The following is a 21909-nucleotide window of genomic DNA, read 5'->3' as shown; positions in this document are numbered from 1 at the left end:
TGCGTCATAAAACGTCGACCGTCGCTGGCTAAATGACGTATGGAACGTGTTCGCCATAATGATAATAAAGCGTGAGCACGAAGCTGTAATAAAGCAAATGAAGCTGCGGCTGTGACACGCGGATCCACAAGGAGCCACCGAGGAGCCACGGAGGTCGGACCGACACCGGTGGACGCCAGTCTCGGTCAATTTTGGGAGAAAGCGGGGAAGAGCCTGAGCGGAGCAACGAGGTTAGCATGCTAGCTCAACGTAGCCAAGCTTCCCTGTTATGCTGCTAGCTAGCATCCCCAGCGCCTGGCTTCATGTAGGGGCAGGTTTGGTGCTGGTGCGACAGTGATTTGAGTCTCACACAGTGAATGTGAACATGTCCGAACTGCTCGGTGGTCTGAAGCACGGGAACCGTCACTAGCGTCGGTAGCGAAGCCAAGTAGTTTAGCTTTCCCTGTTTAGCCAGAGTGGAGCTGGAGCAACATCGCAACAGGCTCTGTGAGAGTTTGCTGCTGCTGCTGCTGCCCGAAGCTGCGAGTCTCTCCTGTGAGTCGTTGCAGGGGGACGGGAAGTGTCGGAGCCCAGAGTGAAGCTCCCAAACAGAACCAGAGAAGGGCATGAGGAAGTTCGAGCTACGTGCTAAATGCTAACTGAGAGTGACAGTGTTTGACAGTTAAAGTCCCCGGAGAGAGGCTGCACCTGCTCGGATGTTTGTGAAGCTTTTGGAGCAAATCTCTGTATTTTGTTCCCTCGATCGTAACGAACAGAATTGCATGTGATTGCATGATGAGGTGCTGCAGCAGAGTTTGTTCCAGCCCCTGTGAGTTGTAGATGAGTGTGGAGAGGGGACTGTAGAGTCCATATTATTCTGAGGTTTCATGTAAGTAAGAACATTACAGTATATGGTACAGTAGTGTTGCAATTAAGCACAGTTTTGAGTTTTTAGATCAGTCACATTTGCCTTTTTTTTTTTGCATTTTAACACTTTAAGCACTTTTTCCTGATGACGCTTAAATGATTTTATTTAAGAAAGATTTACGTAGCAGAACTTGTACTTACTGTTGGATATTTTTAGAGTTTAGCATTTGTAATTTGACCTGATTAAAGGAATCTGGTTTCAATAGTAATCTATATTATGTGTATGCCATCCTGACAGGCAACGCTATGGCGTCAGCATCTGCCAGCGTAGACTCCAAGGCAGAGCTGACTGCTCTACTGGAACAGTGGGAGAGAGAACAACAAGGCAGCACCCAGGAGCTGGTTAGCATCCTCACAAAGTAAGGATTCCTGCTGCTTGTAATTGTGGTGTCACTGGGCTGAGCTGAGGAGTCACTCAGACATCTAAATGTGTTCCTTTGCTGTACCTTCTAGAATCTCCGAGCTTGTGGAGAATGAGACAGAGGAGTACCACAAAGCAGACCCAGATCCTTTTGATGATCGACATCCTGGTATGAACACGAAACACATTTAGCCAAGAGCCCTGGAAAATGAAATGTTATGAATGTGTCTGACATTTCCCTCTTGGCCACTAGGGAGAGCTGATCCAGAATGTGTGTTGGGACACCTTCTCAAGATCTTGTTCAAGAATGATGACTTCATGAACGCAGTAAGAGTGAACTGAAACTTGTTGTGCAACACGTAGAGCCATTCTTAGCGTCTGAGTCAGAAGGTGATTAATTTTTTTTAATCAATGTTTTTCCAAATTTCTTCTCTTTACAGCTGGTGAATAGCTATGTGATGACCAGCAGAGAATTTCCCCTCAATGCAGCAGCTTGTCGTCTGCTTCAGAACATCATGCCTGGACTGGAGACAGCAGTGGTCTTTCAAGAAAAGGTACAATATTCCTGACTTAATTATTAAACCCTTTTTTTTCTCTTTTCTTTTATGCCCAAACAACGTGTTTCCTTTATTTCAGTTATTATGGTAGCCTGTATTGTTATAGTTTTCCAAATACATATCCAACATGTCCATATCAGTGTTTAAATGCACGTAAGGAAAATATGTAATGTAGTATATTTTATGTCCTGACCTCTACTGGCAACATTACTCATTCATGTGTAGCAGGCTGGTATTTAATAAAATCACACGTACTACAGTGAACAGGAAGCTTCAAGAGTTTTCAGAAAGATATTTCTGGTGCTGTCCCCTGTATTAAAGAAGATTAAAATGCAGGAGGGGCAAAGGGAATAGGCCGAAGTGGCAATCCCAAAAACAATATTAGTTGTATAAGGTAAAGAACTGAAGCCGCATCATCACTGAGTCACAGGACTTGACAATCCCATCAAATCAAGATAACTGAACAGCTTTCATATTTGTTTGTGGAGTCACAGTCCAACCTGCAAACTTTGTGACACTTTGACCACCGTGTAAACTGAAATTTGTAGATATTGATACCTGATTATTTTCTAACTGAAATATTGTTTTAAATGTAACTTTCTATTTAGAACCATGCTTGTAAAATATTTTTTGATGCCCTTATACATTTTTTAAAGGAAGCACAATATAGAAGTGGGCCAGTATATTTTTTTTCCCCGATGAGTAATTTGTTCCTATTCTTGTTTTTAAATATAATTGACCTTTGAACTGTGTTTGTGATTTTCAGGAGGGTATTGTTGAGCGTCTTTTTACGTGGGCCCAGGAGGCAGAGCAGCCCCTCAGAATCTATGCCACAGGCCTGTTGGCTGGTGCCATGGAGAATCAGGACATTGCAGCCAACTACAGGGAGGAGAACTCTGTTTTGGTGAGTCCGGGATTCTCCTTTGTCAAATGTCAGAAAGTACATAGTGGTGGACAACATACTACAACAGCCAATACAATTCTATTTCAACAAGCATTAGAACTATTTGCTCATCATCAGTAGGTGGTGTGAAGTCGCAGCTGTCGATTAACTTTTAATTGTCCATGCTCTGTTTCGACAGGTGCCTTTGATGCTGCATCGGTTACGTGAGCTTCAGGATAAGGATGCTGAGAACAAAAGGGAAATCAAACGGCCCAGCCCCAGGAAGAGTTTGAGTGAGCCTCTGCTACCTTTAGATGAGGAGACTGTCGATGGAGGCTTTGAAGAGAAGCCCTTCATGCTGGGCAGAAACGGAGCTGAAAGGGAGGGGACAGGGCCCGAGGGGGATGGAGAAATTCCCTTCTCGGCCATTGAGCCTGAAAACGAACTTTCGTTCCGTCTCAACTTCCCTCAGAAGGCCAACAGCCATGCCAACTCCGCTGTCAAAACCATGATGAAGCCCATGTCGGCCCCAAGTTCACTGTTACACCCTGGCATTTCTGATGGCAGCAGTTACCTAAAACGAAAGGCAGACAGGGAGTTTGGCAGGACCACAAAACAGAAGCTGAATTTCTCTTTGCCAGATCCGGAGAGGAACTTCAACGAGCTCTCCAACAGCAGCTGGTCCGAAATGAGCCCCTGGGTGATAGGGAACAACTACCATCTGTACCCCCTGACCCCAGAGATCGAGCAGAGGCTCATCCTGCAGTATCTCACTCCTCTGGGGGAGTATCAGGAGGTGGGTCTATTGACCTCAGCTGGCTCATTTAGAACTGCAACAAGTAGTCAATTAATTGATAAGTTGACAATCATCTATTTTGAAAAACAATTAATATTTTTGGTTTGTTGTTTCTCAAATGTGAGGACCTGATGATTTGCTTTGTCATATATTGAAGCAAACACAAAATTTCGGTCTTGGACTAAAGAAATGATATCACTCATTTTTACCATTTTATAAAAATACATATAAAAAACAATTGGCAGATGGATCAAATTAAATGATCTTTTGTTGCAGCCATAGTATAATGGCATTTTGCATCATATTTAGCTTATCACCATAGGTTGTGTATGTGTGTCCTTGTGTTGTCACAGACTTACCAGCAGATGTCAGTCTTCTTTAATAATGATTCTGTTGTGACATAACAAAAAGTCAGCTTGGAAGGGACACCTCATGCTCAGTTTATACAGGACATGTTCTTAGGAGGCATTATTTTTAGTTGAGCAATATATTGTAGCAATAAGCCAAAAGTGACAGTGACATCAATGATGTGCTCTTCATGCCTTCTCCTCCTCCTCCTCATCCTCTATTCTGCAGCTGTTGGCAGTGTTCATGCAGATTGGAGCTCGCGAGCTACTCGTGCACTATATGGATCTAAAGCAGACCAATGATGTGCAGCTCACCTTTGAGGCTCTCAAGGTAAACGCACTCTCATGTAGTTGACCCCTCCCCCCACAAAGTGCTGAAACACAAGGTCACGCTCTCTTGACTTGTCTCTCTTCTCCCCTCCCCTCTCTCAGTACCTGGCATCTTTGCTGCTGCACAAGAAGTTTGCTGCTGAGTTTGTGGCTCACGGAGGAGTTCAGAAGTTGCTGGAAATCCCCCGGCCGTCTATGTCTGCCACCGGAGTGTCTCTGTGTCTCTATTACCTCGCCTATAACCAGGATGCAATGGAGAGGGTACAGAACAGACACACACGGCACAAATACAATATATTTATAAAATGTGCCAACCACATTGTTCGGTTTTGGTGCATATGACAAAGATAGTGTAGTGTTGTGTGTTTATAGCAGTAAAAAAAAAAAAGTAAAACTATATCGGCATTTGTTTGTAATAAACTACAGATTCCTCTACCTTTTTTGGCCATTATATTTATTTTCAAAATCCCCTGTAGCTCTGTATTTAATGAAAATTATGTTTCATTTTATCAGTATCTCCTGGATTCAGAAACTGTTCCCATTTGTATTCACTGCTGTATCTTGTCCTCTCAAGGTGTGCATGTTGCCCCACTCCATCCTGTCCGATGTGGTTGGTTACACGCTGTGGCTGCTGGAGTGCTCGCATGCATCCGGCTGCTGCCATGCCACAATGTTCTTTTCCATCTCCTTTTCTTTCCGTGCCGTCCTGGAACTTTTCGACAGGCAGGACGGGCTCCGGCGCCTTGTCAATCTGGTAAGTACAAACCAGCAGCTGCCTTCTCGCGATCCCAACCATGTAAAACTAACCATGTGTATCATTCATCGAAAATACTGTGTGTTTCGAGAACTGCTAAACCGAGCAGTCGCTGTCATATCAAGATGTAACAGATGCTGATTGTGTACCAACAAATGATGTCTAACTGATTTTTTTCAGATTAGCACACTGGAGATCCTGAACCTTGAGGACCAGGGAGTGCTGCTGAGTGATGATGAGATTTTCTCCAGCAGGCAGACGGCCAAGCACACCTGCATGGCCCTGCGCAGGTACTTTGAGGCCCATCTGGCAATCAAGGTGGAGCAGGTTAAGCAATCCCTGCAGCGCACGGAGGGGGGTGCCCCCATTCACTCTCAGCCATACTACAAGGTACACACACAGAGGTCAAACGATATCTGAGCCTGACATTACTGGACACTTGATTTCTTAATGTATTTTTCAGATATTAGGTGAAGTGCTCTCTTTATCAGTAACCATTTGTGTTCTCGTCTGTGTCCCAGGCGGTCAGCTATACTCGTGAGCAGGTGGTGGAAATGATGGAGTTTCTGATAGAGTACGGACCACTGCGACTTTACTGGGAACCGGCTGAGGTCTTCCACAAGCTGTCGTGTGTTCAGCTCCTCCTACAACTCATTTCCATTGCCTGTGACTGGAGGACCTACTATGGCAGGTAACGATATGGTTGTCCTTTCACATCCTGTTTACATCTTTTATCATTTCCCACCTCCAGACTGAGAGAGTGATTAACAACATTGTGATACTTATTGTTTTATGATTTCCTTCTCCCTGTAGGAGTGATACAGTTCGTTATGCCCTCGACATCCTAAGTATTCTAACAGTTGTTCCAAAGACCCAGCTGTTGTTGTCTCAGGCTGTTGCTGTGCTTGATGAAGGAGGATCCTCTGTTTCCACCGTAGGTAGGTGTTATCCCTTAACTATGAATACACTTTACTTATAGTGCGACATTTGAGGATATGTGTATTTTTTCGTAAAGGGTCAGCTTAAAATCGAATTGGTCTGCAGTGTTTTCTATTTGATCTGAAACGGTGTAAAATCACCTGTCCTAAGCCAAGAGTCATTAAAACAAGCACCGGGCAATTATTATAAATGTTTCTGAAGTGCTGACGTGAGTTCAATAAACCCATTAGAATACTTCTTTCATGGTGTGAACATTAGGTTCAATTTTCAACAGCACAATAAAAATAAAAAATATTACGACCCCTCTATATTTTTGTTCATTTAATAAAACTGTGCCCAGCTCTGCTGAGTGATGGCAAAACTAAAGGTTTTATTTTTCTGCAAGGTTTTTCATTTCATTTTTGGATTTTGCTCTTTCAGGAATCAGTATCGTCTTGGCAGTGGCGGAGGGAGAGGTATTTGTGAATGATGCCGAGATTCAGAAGTCGGCTTTGCAGGTTGTCATCAACTGCGTCTGTGCTCCAGACAAACGCATGTCCAGCATAGGCAAGTTCATTGCAGGCACCCCCCGCCGCCGTCAGCCCCAGCAGACCAAAGCGAGCGAGAGTGTGCTCACCAAGATGTGGAACGTGGTGCAGTCCAACAATGGCATCAAGGTAGAGTTAAATTATACCAGTCACTGAAGCATGCTTGATTTTCACTCAATTGGCTTGGTTCAGTCAAACTGTGTCTGAACTTGTCCCAGCGGCCAAAACATATGAGGTAGATTTGTGCACCTGTTAGGAAGCTGTTAGGGGCCGCAGCAGTAACTGGACGGGATCTACACACACATGAAAACACCAAGATATCCAATGCAAGGCTCTGACCTACGCATAAGGACATGTCAAGCTCAGTGTTACAAGATGTAGTTTGAACATTACGGAATTAAAAAAGGAAACAGTATAACTTCCTAATTTACAAGAAGGGAGAAGAATGGGTGTCCTCAGCTTGCAATAAAAATGTAAGAATTAGAGACGTGTTGAATGGAGTACACAGTTAATTTAGAGTAGGAAGTTTGTGATGTTTTTGAAATGTGTTGCATCCTACAGAGATTTGTTTCTGGAATTTAACAAACACCCATTTATATCAATGGAGTAGAAAAAAATGATACAAACACCTGTCAGTATAATGCAATACATTCCATTTTAGTAGTTTTAACTGGTTTTAATTTTTATACTTGATGTCAGGTTTCTCATTTGCACTTTCCAAGGATAAAAGTGAGAGCAGAGAAATCACTGCCGCTCATTTCCTTACCTTTAAAGGTATTTGTCCACCTCTCATGATGGGTGCTTTTTAGTCACAACTGGGTCAGCTTAATGATTTAGGAGCTTTCTGTTAAAAATAATTACAAACATTCCCTCAGTTCTGTCTGCCGTTGTTTTTTTTTAACCTGCATTCTGCGCCTGTCCTGCAGGTCCTGTTGTCCCTGCTGACAGTGAAGATGCCCATTACAGATGCAGATCAGATCCGAGCTCTAGCCTGTAAGGCTCTGGTGGGTCTGTCTCGCTCCAGCTCCGTCAGACAGATTATCAGCAAGCTGCCTTTGTTCAGCAGCGGACACATCCAGCAGCTCATGAAGGAGCCTTTGCTTCAGGACAAACGCAGCGAGCACGTCAAGTTCTGTAAGTTTGCAGCTGAGCTGATAGAAAGGATCTCTGGGAAACCGCTGATGATCGGAACAGACGTGTCACTGGCTTGGCTGCAGAGGGCCAGTGTGGTCGCCCAGTCCAGGATCACTTTCCCTGAGAAAGAGCTGCTGTTGCTTATTAGGAACCACCTTGTGGCCAAAGGACTTCATGACACAGCCACCATTCTTACCAAAGAGGCAGAACTCCCGATGGCGTGTCTGTCTCTTACTTCACTTTCTACTTCTGCTTTCCCTTCGGTTGCTCCCCCTCCACCTACCACTCCTGTTGCCACTCTCCCCCGCACACCACGGCTGGCCAATGGTGTCGGCTCAAGAATCGCAAACCATCCTTCTCTTTCATCCACCCCCGGGACCAGCCATCCACAAACACGGCCTTCAACATCACAATCCGCTGGGTCCTCAACAACTGCTTTCCCCTCTCTGTCTGTCCCCCTATGTAGCAATGGAAACCCACTGATCGGCCGAATCGTTTTCTCTCGTGAGCGACAGGCATCCTGCCCTGTGGTGAACTGCAAGAAAACACGTGTTCTTAGGCAGAAGTCTGACCATGGGGCCTTCAGCCAGAGTCCAGCCATGAAGAAGCAGTTGGACAGGCTCTTGCCTTCCCCCCCTGCATTAGACGGCATCATCACAGAGTACCTGAGGGAGCAGCACGCACGCTGTAAAAACCCCGTCGCAACGTGCCCGCCTTTCTCTCTCTTTACACCCCATCAGTGCCCCGAGCCCAAACAGAGACGCCAAGCACCAATTAACTTTACTTCCCGACACACAAGGAGAGTCATATATCCTAAATATGGAGGAGTAGATGGAGGCTGCTTTGACAGACATCTCATCTTCAGCAGGTAGGTTTCCAATTCCCTTTTGGGCTTTACTGTTTCCTCTACAATTGTTTTTTTTTTTCCTTCATCCTTTATTTCTTTTTGTCTAGGTTCCGTCCCATCTCCGTGTTCAGGGAGGCTGATGAGGATGAGAGTGGATTCATGTGTTGTGCCTTCTCCGCTCGCGAACGGTTCCTGATGCTCGGGACCTGCACAGGGCAGCTCAAACTCTACAATGTGTTTACAGGCCAGGAGGAAGCCAGCTACAGCTGTCACAGTTCAGCCATCACTCACCTGGAGCCCTCCCGGGTCAGTATGTCCAGCTACCAATACATCATCTGTTTCACATTCTGGCTGGTAGTTCCAGTTGCTGTGCGAAATCTTGTGTATGTGATATATTTGGCGGTCTACTTTAAAGTGTGTTTTTCCAACTGTTATTTAACTGGGATCTTTGTCTGAGAATTGTTTTTTGGGGAAAATCCATGTTGGGCACAATATTATTTCAAACAAAATTTTCAACAGTCGTATTTGTATTTTTAGGATGGCTCTCTGCTCTTAACGTCGGCCTCTTGGAGTTACCCCCTGTCTGCACTGTGGGGCATGAAATCAGTGTTCATCATGAAGTAAGTGATGTTTTCACATGAGTCTGAACTCATAATTTCACCAGCTAAATTATTTTACGTAAAAATCGTGAATAAAATATTTCTTGAGTTATTTAGAGCGTAAAATTACCCGGAAAGCCCCGACCACATGGCAGCTCTCTCACCACGGACAATCGATCGGGAGTTCAGTTAGGAACTAGTCTGTAATTCCACTGCCTCCATTTATGAGGTCTTCTCTGTCCAATGGTTAAGCAGCTTTTTTTGCTGTCAAAACAGGGAGCTGCCAAAAAGAGATGACATGCTTTTTAATTATGCACGCTAACAGCCTGAGGGCCGCAGTCTTCACTTCATGGAACACAAGCACTTTGCTTCATTCATCCGCACACTTTAACCAAGGCACTACCGAGACTCAGCCGATGGAGTGATTTGTTGTACCGTTACTTTAAGCAGTTACATTTTTAACTATTCGGATTTTCCACACATACTTGACTCTGTGTTTTCGATTAAATGTTGCTCTCGTTGTCTCCAGACATTCCTTTCTCGGTGACCATTACGTGGAGTTCAGTAAACAGTCACAAGATCGCGTCATTGGAACTAAGGAGCATATAGCACGAGTACGTATGACAGCATTTCTTTAACATCATTGAATACTGGAAGTTGAAGTGTAATGGTAAACGCTCAACTGAATCTCTTCTCTTCGTCAGATCTACGACATCCAGACGGGACAGGTACTGCTGACTCTCAACAACCCAGACCTGGCTAACAACTACAAGAGGAACTGTGCCACCTTCAACCCCACGGACGACCTGGTGCTGAACGACGGCGTGCTGTGGGATGTGCGCACGGCTCAGGCCATCCACAAGTTTGACAAGTTCAACATGAACATCAGCGGCGTGTTCCATCCCAACAGCCTGGAGGTCATCATCAACACGGAAATCGTATCCTTGACACTTGATGAGGATTCAGTACAGTTAGAGACATACCTGTCGACTGGGGAGTAAATTAAACCCCAAATCATCCCTTATCTCTTAATAAAATGTAATTGGCCTCATTAAAATATGTGAGTCAGTGCATTGAGTACTGTAGCATTAGCGGTAAAAACATGGATCTTTTAGTCCTCTAAATATAAAGTCTGCAGTTGCAAGAGTAGTCATTTGATGATTTAATTTATTGCTAAATAAATTGCTAAAGTTATTTGCTAAGAGTGATTGCATTCGGGATGTTAAAAAAGAAAGCTTGTATCAGTGATTGAATTTGTTGTCCCTTCAATTATTGGACGACTATTGAGCTTTTACTTCACTGCTAACCATTAAATATGTATTGCAATGAAAATACATTTTTTACCTCTCAGGGGACGGTTTTAATCACTGGCTAATTAAGTTTGTGGCCTATTTAGTTGATACAAAACCTTAACTGGAGTTTTAGTGGGACCTGCGGACCTTCCACCTCCTCCACACTGTTCCTGCTCTGGACCAGTGCAGAATAGTCTTCAACAACAACGGCACCAACATCTATGGAGGTAAATAAGGACACCGCTGCATGATGCGAAATAAAACGCTTTTTGGCATCGAGCCTACAACTCATTTTTACAGTCAGTAGAAGTGTGTGAAGTTGTGTAATTATGGAGCGTGTGTGTGTGCATTTTGAGACTGTATGCGTGTGCGTGCCCGATTCCACTGTCACATCGAGCCATATGGGCAGAGGGAACAGTGTTGGACTGGCAAAAGACAAAACCAGCTGGTTCACGCTGCCTCACAGGGAGAGAAAAGGGGCGTGGCGTGACGGCTCTGATCGCGCAAACACCACTTTAATCTCTCCGGAGCCAGAACCCCGGCTCACCAGCTCGCTTTGCACAGTTTTTATTTTCTCTCCCCCACTCCTCTGTGGCTCTCTGTTTTTGCAGCAATGCTACAGGCTGATGACGAGGACAACATGATGGAAATGCAGATGAAAAGTCCGTTCGGTTCATCCTTCAGGACTTTTAATGCCACAGACTACAAACCAATCGGTAATCAGGCTTTCTGCTCTTGATACACTTCAATTGATTTTTCCAAAAAGTCTTAAGATAATTAAATGTTTCACTTTGTTACCTTTAATATTATGCCCTGTTATAGCTGGTGATAATTTCATTTCTGTAATACGTTGCCTTTTATATTGTATATTGAGTCCTAACACGTTCTTTTCTCTCCTCTCAGCCACTATTGATGTCAAAAGGAATATCTTTGACCTTTGCACAGACACAAAAGATTGCTACTTAGCTGTGATTGAGGTAAATTCTTATCATTATGGCTTAAAGATGCAAGTACATTTGTGAGAGGTTACATTATGTCTGTATCTGTAAATATTATGCAGGATTTCATATTCTCCTCTATTCTGCTTTTATATCTGTCTCCTAGAACCAAGACTCATTTAACACAGACACAGTGTGCAGGCTGTATGAAGTTGGCCGCCAGAGACTTGCAGAGGAAGAGGAGGAGGACGAGGAGGATCAGGTCGTACTTTATTGTTTTATTTTTGATAATAATAATAATTTATATAATAATAATATTTTTGATAATAATATTTTTTGGTAATTTGTGGACCAGGAGGATGATGATCAGGAGGAAGACGATGACGATGACGACGACTCGGACGATGATATGGACACCGACCCCCTTATCGCTGAGCTAGAGAACGAGAACGGCGGAGAAGACGAGGATGATGAAGAGGAGGATGATGGGAATGAGGAATTTTCTCCCTCTGATGACGAGGTGGCTCATCTTCTCGAAGAGGACGGCGAGGACAATGACGACGATGACTCTGACAATGATGTTGATCTGGATGGCGACAATGGTGAGTAGCACGTCACGTTAGCTACTTGTTGGCTTCGCTACATCGAGTTCTATTGATCTATTATTTTAACATGGCTGTTTTTGCCCTCGGTTATTCTGTAATTGTGTAATTTAGTTTTTTAATTGTCCTGGTGATTGTGTTGTGTGTGGAGGAAGGGTCATTCAAGCTAACCTGCAAAAATACAAGTTAATTCACAGCTACCTGTTAAAGATTTTTTAGGGTTAATCATATAAGAAGTAATTTTGACTCACAAATGCGAAAAATCCTTACAATCTATTTGTGATAAATGTGATACATTTTTATAATTTAGAGTAAAATATATAGCAAAATAAAATGGGTAGCTTTAAATTTACCCCGAAAAAGGAAAAAACATTAATTCACTTAAAACTTTTCTACTTTTAACAGAAAACCTGATATGTCATCAAAGCGTTTTGACCGGGATTTGACATTTGAACACATGAAAATTTGAAAAGAGCTTTAATCTGCTGCATCAGGTTAACATTATGCCGGAGCTGTTTTTTTGTTTTTGTTTTTCCTCTTCACCCTCTGACATCTCCAGCGCCACATCTGTGTCCCTTACGCTTCTAAATCTGTATATCTGTCTGTCCCTCAAACAGACTCTGACACCTCTGACCTTGAGGATGACATCATGTTATCCCTGAACCAGTGAGGAGACTTCAGCGTCTGGGAAAGAGGAGCCGGACAACATGTCAAGACTTCTGCTTCACAGACATTTGAGTTGCGGAACAGGAGGCGCCAAAAAGAGAATATCAGCCAATGAGGTGGGAGATAATCTGGAGACCTGCCAGTTTGTAACTGTAAGTGTCTGCACACTTTGGGAGTGACAGGACCAAGGAAATCCAATAAGTGCTGGCCAAAAGAAATGATTGTATATGATATAGTTTTATAAAACAAAAGTGGGCTTGATGGTGATTGGAAAAGCCAGTGTGTAGCTGCAGTGAAGAAAAGTTTTATATTTGATCACATTAGCGGCTCTCTAATGAGCTTCTTTATTTGATATTGATTAACACACTCTGTGAGCCTCTGGTTGGCCACAGATTAGTGTTTTGTGGGGGAAACAACTTCCATTGCTGGGCTGTGGGCCTGCAACTGTTGAACAGAGGATACAATACTTGTCCGTTTTACCATGCTTGTATTTCACCACACCTGGAATAATCCCAAGGACTTACTGAAGTGCCGAGTTAGGCAGCTAATGTGATGCACAAACATGTTGCTGATGGTTCATCAAGCTTCAAATCCCACTTTCAGGTTTGACTCTCACCATAAACCGACGACCAAATTGCCACACACAGCAGTGCCATGTCTGACGTTGCCTCCTTATTTCATTGTGTAAATAGATAAATCAGCTCGGTGCTGTTGAATCGCTGAAGACACCATAACTAGTGTGGACATCGAAACCAAACTGTTACATCGGCCCACTGTCCGCACATGACAGACACGGGGTTGTGCAGTGCCCTACCTTTTTTGTTAGCTCACTCACCTTTACTGAGCCGTGCCTTCATTTGGGCTCAGTTGATGTTGATGGCACAGGCTCAGTTAAACTTAGTTTTATGTTCAAAAACTGAGGATATATCTCAATGTCTTTGGTTCAGGACTGAGAACATGATAAGCTTCATTCATTGGATCTAAATCAATCTTTAAAAAGAACTTGAATCATTGAAAAACAGGAGATACAAAAAAAACATATTCACGTGCGTTCCCTCTGATTGACTGACGGGAGGCTTCGTACTTCAACATTGTGAAAACAGATGCCTTCACTTGCACACTTTCTGAAAGCAGTGCAAACATTTCATGACTTTTCTCACGGTTTTGATTGGTATCTAATAAGTTTGCCTGTTTTCTTTTCCATTTGGAGACTTGTGTTGAGTTTCTTGAGACAATTTATGTACATCTTGTATGTATCGAAAGTATTTTTACTATAATAAAGTTGCAAAATAAATTGTGTGCTTACTTAATGACGTGTGAGCGATGCTCGAGGGTCAGTTGATGGCTGATAAGCTGTGACAGCAGAGATTTTGAAAAGGGAGAAAAATAAAACGTGTGTTGAAACTGGTGCCAAGAAAACTAAACAAGACAAATGTGATCATACTTACTGTATTTATTTATATGTCCACATATACATCATTTATATAGTTTTATTGATGTGTGTCTGCTTGTAAGTGTTTATATATTTTCACATGGGCTGGGGTCCAAGCATCTTAAATGAATGTGAAACATCTGTAAAACAGTGAAGACCAATGTCAGTATAAAGTAAAGTGGCATGAACTCTGCTTGAAGATCAGGTCATACATTTGATCCATTTATTCCAATTGTCTGTTTGGATCCCTAGAAATAGGCCAATATTTCCATTTTAAACTAAATTATTTAACAGAGTTATTCAAGGGACAGTCTACATTTAATAATACAGAGGTGATATATCGCATGCTACATGTTTTGCATGCGAGTAATTGGATCTTTGAGCCTGTAATGCCCTTTAATTGTTTCTACATGTGCATTTCCATGAAGTGGCATTACTTCATCATGTCTCTTGATTGCTGGATTATGCATGCAGGGATTTGCCACTAAATTTCCCTGTGACCTCCCCAACAGTTAATAACATAACACATTAAAATAGTCACCAGAGCCACTTAAACAGGGATCAAATGAGTCTTAAATTTGCCGTTTGTGTGTGCGCCTGCAAGCAGAGGCACACGTGTGTGTCCATGTGTGCGAGGAGCATTTAGTGTGTGAAACGTATGATCCTTGGGAGAATAAAGAGATAAGAATGTGTGTGTTTGTGCGAAGGCAGGTGATGGATGAGATGGTGGGACATGCTTCTTATTACCTCCTTGGCTGCTCCTGTGTGTCTGCTGGCTTTGGGAGTGCTGGAGAAGAGCTCTTCCTGTATTGGACCATCCCTGTTTGCAATGGAAACAGTGTCTCGTCCTCACAGTGCTGCCGCATCAGAGCAGGAGCTGAATGGAGCCACTGCAAATAAAAAGTACATCAGTATTCTCTGAAAAATATTACGTAATAATTCTGGATAATCCCCTTTGCTTTGTTTTTGCATTAACATGCAGTTGTGTCACTTGAGCACCTTCTCTGCAAGTTTCCTATATCGACCTTTTTCCCCCCCGATATTTATTAGCAGTGATGCATATGTATTTCGCTTATAAAATGCTCCACGAGCCGCCAGCTTTATGTATGTGATTTGTACACCGCCCACAGTGTTCCACTTGAAGCAAGAGACAGATGGGAGTCAGTCACAGAGTCGCTGTGATGGAGAGAAATTACCCCACTGAATACTGCCCTCCCTCCCTCCCTCCCTCCCACACTACATCAGACTCACTGGAAACTCAATATTTACAGAATAATTCGTCTTTGTTTTATTACAGTCATGATTACTATGCATGAGAAAGTTCTTGGGGTGTGTAAATTATATATATTGCATGTTTAAACACATTATGTGTCGTCTTTGCACAGTGAAGTAGTGTTAAAAAGTCAGTGTTCACACACCTCATATACTAGTTCAAAGTTCAGTTCATACAAGTAAACATGAATAGTTCACGTTCATAGTTCACCATTTAAATTCGGAAGTAGTTCATAGTTCAGTTCTTTTCATAGTTTTAAGGTGGAAACTGAGAATGAAAGACTTAACTTGTTAAAGAAAACCTTATTCATCACTACCCCTTGCCTTTACTGTTGGAATCTTTATCACTGCGTGTACAAATCCCTCAGATAATAATAAGGTGCATCGGATCTCGGATGAAGTTGCTGAGTCTGCGTCTCTGCTTTCTCTTTCCCTCTGTATATGAGACCGAGAGCTGTTGTGTCGCAGGTATGGCCTGCCCCTTTAAGGAAAGTTTGTAGTGTGTGACGTAGTGCACCAGGGTATTGTGGGAAAATACGCTAAAAGTGTGTTTATTAAGGAGAAGTGACGGACCAGCTAGAGGGGATGCGAGTGTTGCTCCTGCTGTATATCCGAGAAATGAAGTGGCCGCATTCCAAGTAAAGAAACATCTCCTCCTCCTTATTCACGGAGCGGTCCGGACATTGATTTATCACGACGTGACACTTGCAATGTAAAACAATAGATTTACGTCACACCATCATCCTCTTACCCCGGGGACGCACCGGAGGTAGAAGCGCTGCGAAAAGCGGTCCGCCTCCTTTCCTCGCCCATGTTAAATACTTGGGCTGTTCGCACCGGCAGCGTAGTGCCGGGAAGAACCAGGAAGCGCCGCAACCACACACACAGGCACATTATCTCCTGTGGGGGTGTGGCGGCTACAGGCTTGCGTAGGTCAGTCACCTGTGAAGACCAGCATCATTTACTCCTGACCCAGCACGGAGAAGTAATGAGGATGAAATGTAAAATTTAAATATAAAATTAAATATAAAAAATTTAAATTAAATGAAATATATATATTTTTTAATTAAATGAAATGGGGGAAAAAAAAAAACTGCATGCGCACATCCTGCGCAGAAGCCTACTGCGCACATTCTGCGCAGAAGCCCATTGCGCACATTCAGCGCAGAGGCCCATTGCGCACATTCTGCGCAGAAGCTTACTGCGCAGGAATTGCGCTCGCATTTTTTTTTTTTTTTTTTTTTTAATTAAATTTATCCCTGTTTTTATATTTAATTAATTAAAATTAACATAGTGTAAGACATTTTGCAATTAATAGGAGAAGTCCTGCCAATATTAAGAGTTTAACATATTGTCTGCTTGAAAATGGGTAGGAGTAGGATTCAAACCCAGGTTGCTCTTTCTGGACACTGATCACTTTGCCACTAGGCCATTTCAGCAGATTGTCGCCCTACGGAACTAAGCAGAACAAGTCGATGGACGTGTGTGTGTTGGTGTCATTTTATGCTGCTTTTGATAAACACTTCAGAGAAAATATTTTCTACCTTACTACATATATTTGACAGCCTTACTTAAAAGTTACTTTTATATTTTTGGCCAGTTGGGGGGGATATTTTTTGAGAGAAGATTCCAGATTCATTCACTATGCGGCTCAACAGATCTCTGATCCATGAAGCTTCCTTCTACCAAGTTGTGTGGTTCGGAGCCGAGACACTGGCCAGAGAAGAAAACACTTGGAATACGTTGCATGTGTGCCATGAGTGATGGGTAAACGTAGTGCGAAGTCTAGTTAGTTGGTTTCGGTTAGGCTAATCGCGGACATTTTATGGGCACTGAGCAACGACATGGTGAAAGCATTCCATTTAGACAGCTTCTCTCCTGAGGAGAAAGTATTGAAATGTCCCGAGGGTCAGTGAACAGGTAAGGGTGGGGCACGTGACAGTTCTAGGCCAATGGCTGTATGGTTTTGTGGGATGCCAGGCTCTCTTTGGCTGATGAGTTGGCGTATACAAAAGTGAACGTGTTCAATGAGCGTGTTCTTTTGCGTTCGGTCATGCACAACACTGTAAAAAGTGAAAATCAACATCTGGATGAGAGCATTTTCAAGCTAAAACATCCACCGTGTTCCTGAAACATTCACACAAATATTAGACTGTTTGATGAGTATGTTCTGTGCTATAAGATTATACCATTCAGCTTCACTGACAATCAGAACCATAATGGTGGATTTCTGCAGTCTGTGCCTCCACAAGCTTAAAGCTACACAGCTACAGGGTGTGTGTCATATGAGCATCACCCCACAGACTATTTCAACTGCACAACCCTCTTCATAATCAAATAGTGTGCCATAAATCCACTTGTTACTCTGTGCACAAATCTGAACTAAATATTTCACTTTAGTTTAAACATTAGCAGCAAAGTGTTGTTGGAGGTCTTGGACCTATCAGTCAAGTACAAAGGGGAAATTGACTTCTATTGGGAACTGTTTGCATATGATGTGTGGGGGGGCATGACTGCACTATGACAAAGCACCACTGGTGTATAGTGGGTCTGTTTCTCTGAAATGACTCAACCAGGAGGAGCTTCCCCCACATGGACCTGATCTGATCGGTAAAACACTTCATGGCTTCCTGGCTCCCAGAGCATCACACAGAATCAGAGAAAAGGCCTGTTCACCATGCAGCCACAGTCCAGCTCCCTATAGAGGGAGAGGGGAAATAATGCAGGTTGTGTTTGAGATTGATGCAGAGAGAGGAGGAGGAGAAGGAGGAGGAGGAGGAGGCATATATTTTCGAATGTTTGACACATCAGTGTTGACAAAACGTGTCATGTGACGAGCATGAAGATGGCGCATCTTTCGGTGTGTTGCAGCTCCCTCCGTGTTTTCTTGCAGCGGCCGCTCGACACTTCACATCGCGGAGCAGCACCACGACCTATTACCCGCTAATTACCCGCGGATCGAGCCGCACTCGCGCTGCACGAGCGGCCAAATAGCGTGGATCAGCTGGAGCTGCGCGCGACCGGCTGAGGAGGAGGAGGTGGAGGTGGAGGAAGAAGGACAAAAAAGGATGTAAAGAGGGGAAAACGAAGAAATGAAATAAATAAGCTCCGGAAGAAGAGATAATATCGGATAGCTCCAATAGCACCTCTTGTCCCTTTTTTTTTTGAGGAGGGGGGGAGCAGGAACCCGCTCTCACCGTGTGCGTGCATGCGTGCGTGCGTAATTGTGCGCGTTGCATGAGGTGGACACAGAGACTGCATCAGACTGGAGACACACGCCGGGACATAACACAGAGGAGACATCGAGGCTTCACTCTCTGTCCTTTTCCTCCCTCACACACACACACACTCCTCAGGACACAGAGACATGTAGAGTGTGTGTGTTCAGCCTGGATCGCCTCTAGCCTTCAGCCCTCCTGTGTTTTTTCTCTCCAGCAGCAGCATCAGCACCATATCGACATAATGTGGCTCGATCTACTGGAGGGGAAATAACCAAATATGTGGATACCTACAGAAGAGGAGAAGATCGGAGTTGGTGAGTCAGTATATCTCTTCCTCTGGGGCCATTATTGTTCATGTGCGTCGTTCGCTTTCTATTTATAATTGACTTTAATCGTTCGGATGGCAGCTCGTGCGTGAGGAAGCCGCTCCATCCTCTTCATCGACATCTCCTCATCTGATTTTCCTCCCCCCTTTGTTATTATGGCCATCACACCCCAATGGCAAACACTTATAATGGCTGATATACGCGGGCCAGTGGATGTATGGCAGGTGGGGGGGGGGGGGGGGGGGAATTGCGTGGGATGGTGATGGGCTCCAGCATCCAGCCCACCACCCTCCGAGACCCCATCCACACGGACGCAGGCGGTGCTTCACCGCGGCTTCGTGCTCAGTTTTGTGGTAAAAAGAATGCGTCAGTGTAGCATTGGAGTCCTTTTTTCCTCTCATATGTGGAGGGGCGGCGAGTGGGAGAGAAAATGAGGTGGGGGGTGGGGGGTAAAAATGCCGTTCGTGTTCAAAACCACGAGGGGGCGTCGTGACTGCGTACCTCCAACAGGTGTAGGCTGGAGTGAAACAGGACCTGTGGACCAGAGGGCTGCATCCACTGCTGCAATGACTGGGCCCCACCGTGCACGCCCCCTGACTGTGTGCACTTTGACCTTTGATTAGGAGGGAAACGTGCACACAGATCAACTGTTCCATGTCCAATCATATTTGCATTTCATTAGGTGGGGGGGGGGGGGGGGGGCACTGCATAGTGTCCAATGACAAGGGATATGTGTCATGTATGATTATAACCTGACTGCTGAGATCCACTGTAGAAATAAAAAAAGTCTATAGCGTAGGATTCTACTAGAAGGTTTTCATCTGGGGAATGAGTCATGTCTAGATACAGCTTGTTAGTTGCGGGCTATACTCGTGCTGAGGTGCACACGACACAACCACGCACACACACACACACACACACACACACACACATCTACACATACATGCACACGCCCACAGCCTCACTTTGTTTGGAGGCCTCACATGTGTCATGATCGCATTTAATGTCGCCACTTCTGCTGTGAGGTTCATCTGAGCATCCATCATAGAATCACTGCGGCTCTCTCATAGCAGTGAGTGTGCATGTGTGTGCGTGCGTGAGTGTGCGTGTGGTTGTGTGTGTGTGTGTGATGAAGCAACAGTTCGGCGCAGCCTCTGCATCAGTCGGTGTGAAGTGACCCGGCGCTGTCCGCGGTGCTGAAACGCAGGAGCCGGTCTGTGTGTGAACCTACACACAGAACACACTGTACCTTGTAAAAGTCTCCCCCCCCCCCATCCCCCATAAAAAAAAAAAAATAATTAGTGTGGTCGACCCTTATGTTGAATATTTCCCCAGCATCATTGTGGATGAAGCCCACGCTGCTGTTCTGCCAAGTTGAATCCCCGCATGTCTGTTATCATCGCTTCTCCTGCCTCGGCTGTGAGTCCAGTTGCACCATTTTGCACATTTATCATTCTTCTTGTCATTGCCCGTAAATTGTCTCTCACCAGTGTTACCATAACACCGATAGGAAACAGAGCTGTGGTCTGTCATCAGCCAGCCGGGGCCTTTCCTTTCTGTTTTCTCTTTCCCGTTCCCCCTCCTGGGTTATCTTAATGAGCTCCGTCTAAACAGGAAACAGTAGGAGACCACCTCATGAAACGTTAATGCCTTTCTTAGAATCGCTGCCTATTCATTATTTTGTTCTTTGTTGTGTTTATGCTGGAAATAATGATAATATTAGTTTGTAAATCACTAGTAGAGTGGCAGCAAAGGCCGGCATTGCATGTACTGTTGTGCTAATAATTATTTTGTTAAACTAATAATTTACGTACCCAGATGCTGATAGTCATTATGCCATGAAGTATAAGCAAATATATTGCAGATATTTGGAAATTCAATCGATAAATGACTAATAGAGCATCAAATATATAATACATTTTGATATAGTACATTTCAAAACACAGTCATGTGGTGCTTTACAAGTTAGACATGGAAAATGTAATGCAATCAATCAGAAGCAGTCTAAAAACAAAACATAAGAAACAATTTAAATGCAAATTGATTAAATGCAATTTTTCGAGCACAGATATGACACAGATTCATTATATATTCATATATATTCATGATAATCATCACAGTTTTCCGTTAACATTTTGGTTCTATAAGTTCGACCTGTATTTTTACTCATTTGCAAATGAGTCACTCATGGATTTCTCTCATTCAAGCAGCAGCACTCACAGTATTTCTTTACACTTGAATTGGGCTGAGCTGTGACTATAAGTCAGTACCTGCCCACATGAGACAGAGTGAAATGAATCAGATGGCTCATGGCCTCATGGCTCACACACAAACTGTAGCACCACATGAAATAGTCGTGCTGACGAGGCCACCATTATCTGAAAGGGACCAAATACTGTACGTTCATAGCAGAACAAAGGATGGAACTAATGTTCAGCTGAGAGCAGGATTAGAGAGATTAATTTGGCCTAAAGTAGCTTTTCCCTACAAATTTGGACACGATTCTAACCCCTCATGAAATCTCCCAATGGAAGCTGCACAGTTTCACTTTGGTGATCACCTTTTAGATCCATGGCACCGGATCACAAATCTGTGTACGACTGTAGCTTTCTGTGGCTTAACTGACAAAACCGAAAAGTGCTTCACGATAAGTTCATCATCTCAGAGCACTGCAGTTGGGCATGCCTCGGCTACCGTGACACTGATTTGAGATCAGATATGGTGGAATGCCCCCCCTCCCCCCGCCTGTGTGGCAGAATTCCTGAAGTTAGCAGGACTTCCGTGCTGTAATGTGTCCCAGAAAGTGAGTGTGAATTCAAGTCGTGCTAAACGCCATGACTCAGAGGGTGAAGCCCAAAGACCGTCGGGTAAATTTTAATGTTTGCTAGATCTGGGACAGGACTGTATTCAAGCCGGGGAAGCAGGGCCTCCACGGTCTCTGTGCTCATAATGCATTACTGGAGAGGTTTAAGGAAGCCTTCAGTCAGCAGTTCAGCTTCAGCTGAACCAGTTTTGATTTAGACTGGAAGTAAAAGGACTAAAGAAAAGCTCCAGAAAATCAAGTCCATTCATTGCTGCAGTTCAGACGAGCACAGTGTCCTTTTAAATCAAATGTTCCCGCAGCGGTGCAATTAGCACGCTGTGTTTTTGAAGAAAGACAAACAGTAGAACATTTAGAAT

The 21909-nt window shown here is 43.9% G+C and overlaps 2 protein-coding genes across 2 annotated transcripts in view; both read left to right on the top strand.

The window, feature by feature from the left end:
* The first annotated feature begins 36 nt into the window (after positions 1–36).
* Positions 37–13772, top strand: LOC133957230 (DDB1- and CUL4-associated factor 1-like). The gene is made up of 25 exons (XM_062392705.1): positions 37–230; positions 1145–1265; positions 1360–1436; positions 1521–1594; positions 1708–1821; positions 2591–2728; positions 2907–3503; positions 4080–4181; positions 4283–4441; positions 4755–4934; positions 5115–5324; positions 5456–5625; positions 5748–5872; positions 6294–6529; positions 7327–8402; positions 8489–8687; positions 8919–9001; positions 9510–9594; positions 9685–9918; positions 10406–10499; positions 10884–10988; positions 11176–11249; positions 11377–11472; positions 11566–11812; positions 12430–13772. Exons 2-25 carry the CDS (start codon positions 1153–1155, stop codon positions 12480–12482), a joined length of 4641 nt encoding a protein of 1546 aa, XP_062248689.1. The 5' UTR covers positions 37–230; positions 1145–1152; the 3' UTR covers positions 12483–13772.
* A 5213-nt stretch (positions 13773–18985) lies between these two features.
* LOC133957123 (dedicator of cytokinesis protein 3-like) overlaps positions 18986–21909 on the top strand; it is a 43800-nt gene continuing 40876 nt past the window's right edge. Inside the window, exon 1 of the mRNA XM_062392565.1 lies at positions 18986–19082. Coding sequence (XP_062248549.1) covers positions 18986–19082 — 97 coding nt within the window. The remainder of the gene's footprint in view (positions 19083–21909) is intronic.

Source organism: Platichthys flesus, chromosome 7 (assembly GCF_949316205.1).
Source record: "Platichthys flesus chromosome 7, fPlaFle2.1, whole genome shotgun sequence".
NCBI lineage: Eukaryota > Metazoa > Chordata > Actinopteri > Pleuronectiformes > Pleuronectidae > Platichthys > Platichthys flesus.
The sequence above is the reverse complement of the archived record's forward strand: the minus strand, read 5'-3'. Positions and strand labels throughout refer to the sequence as shown.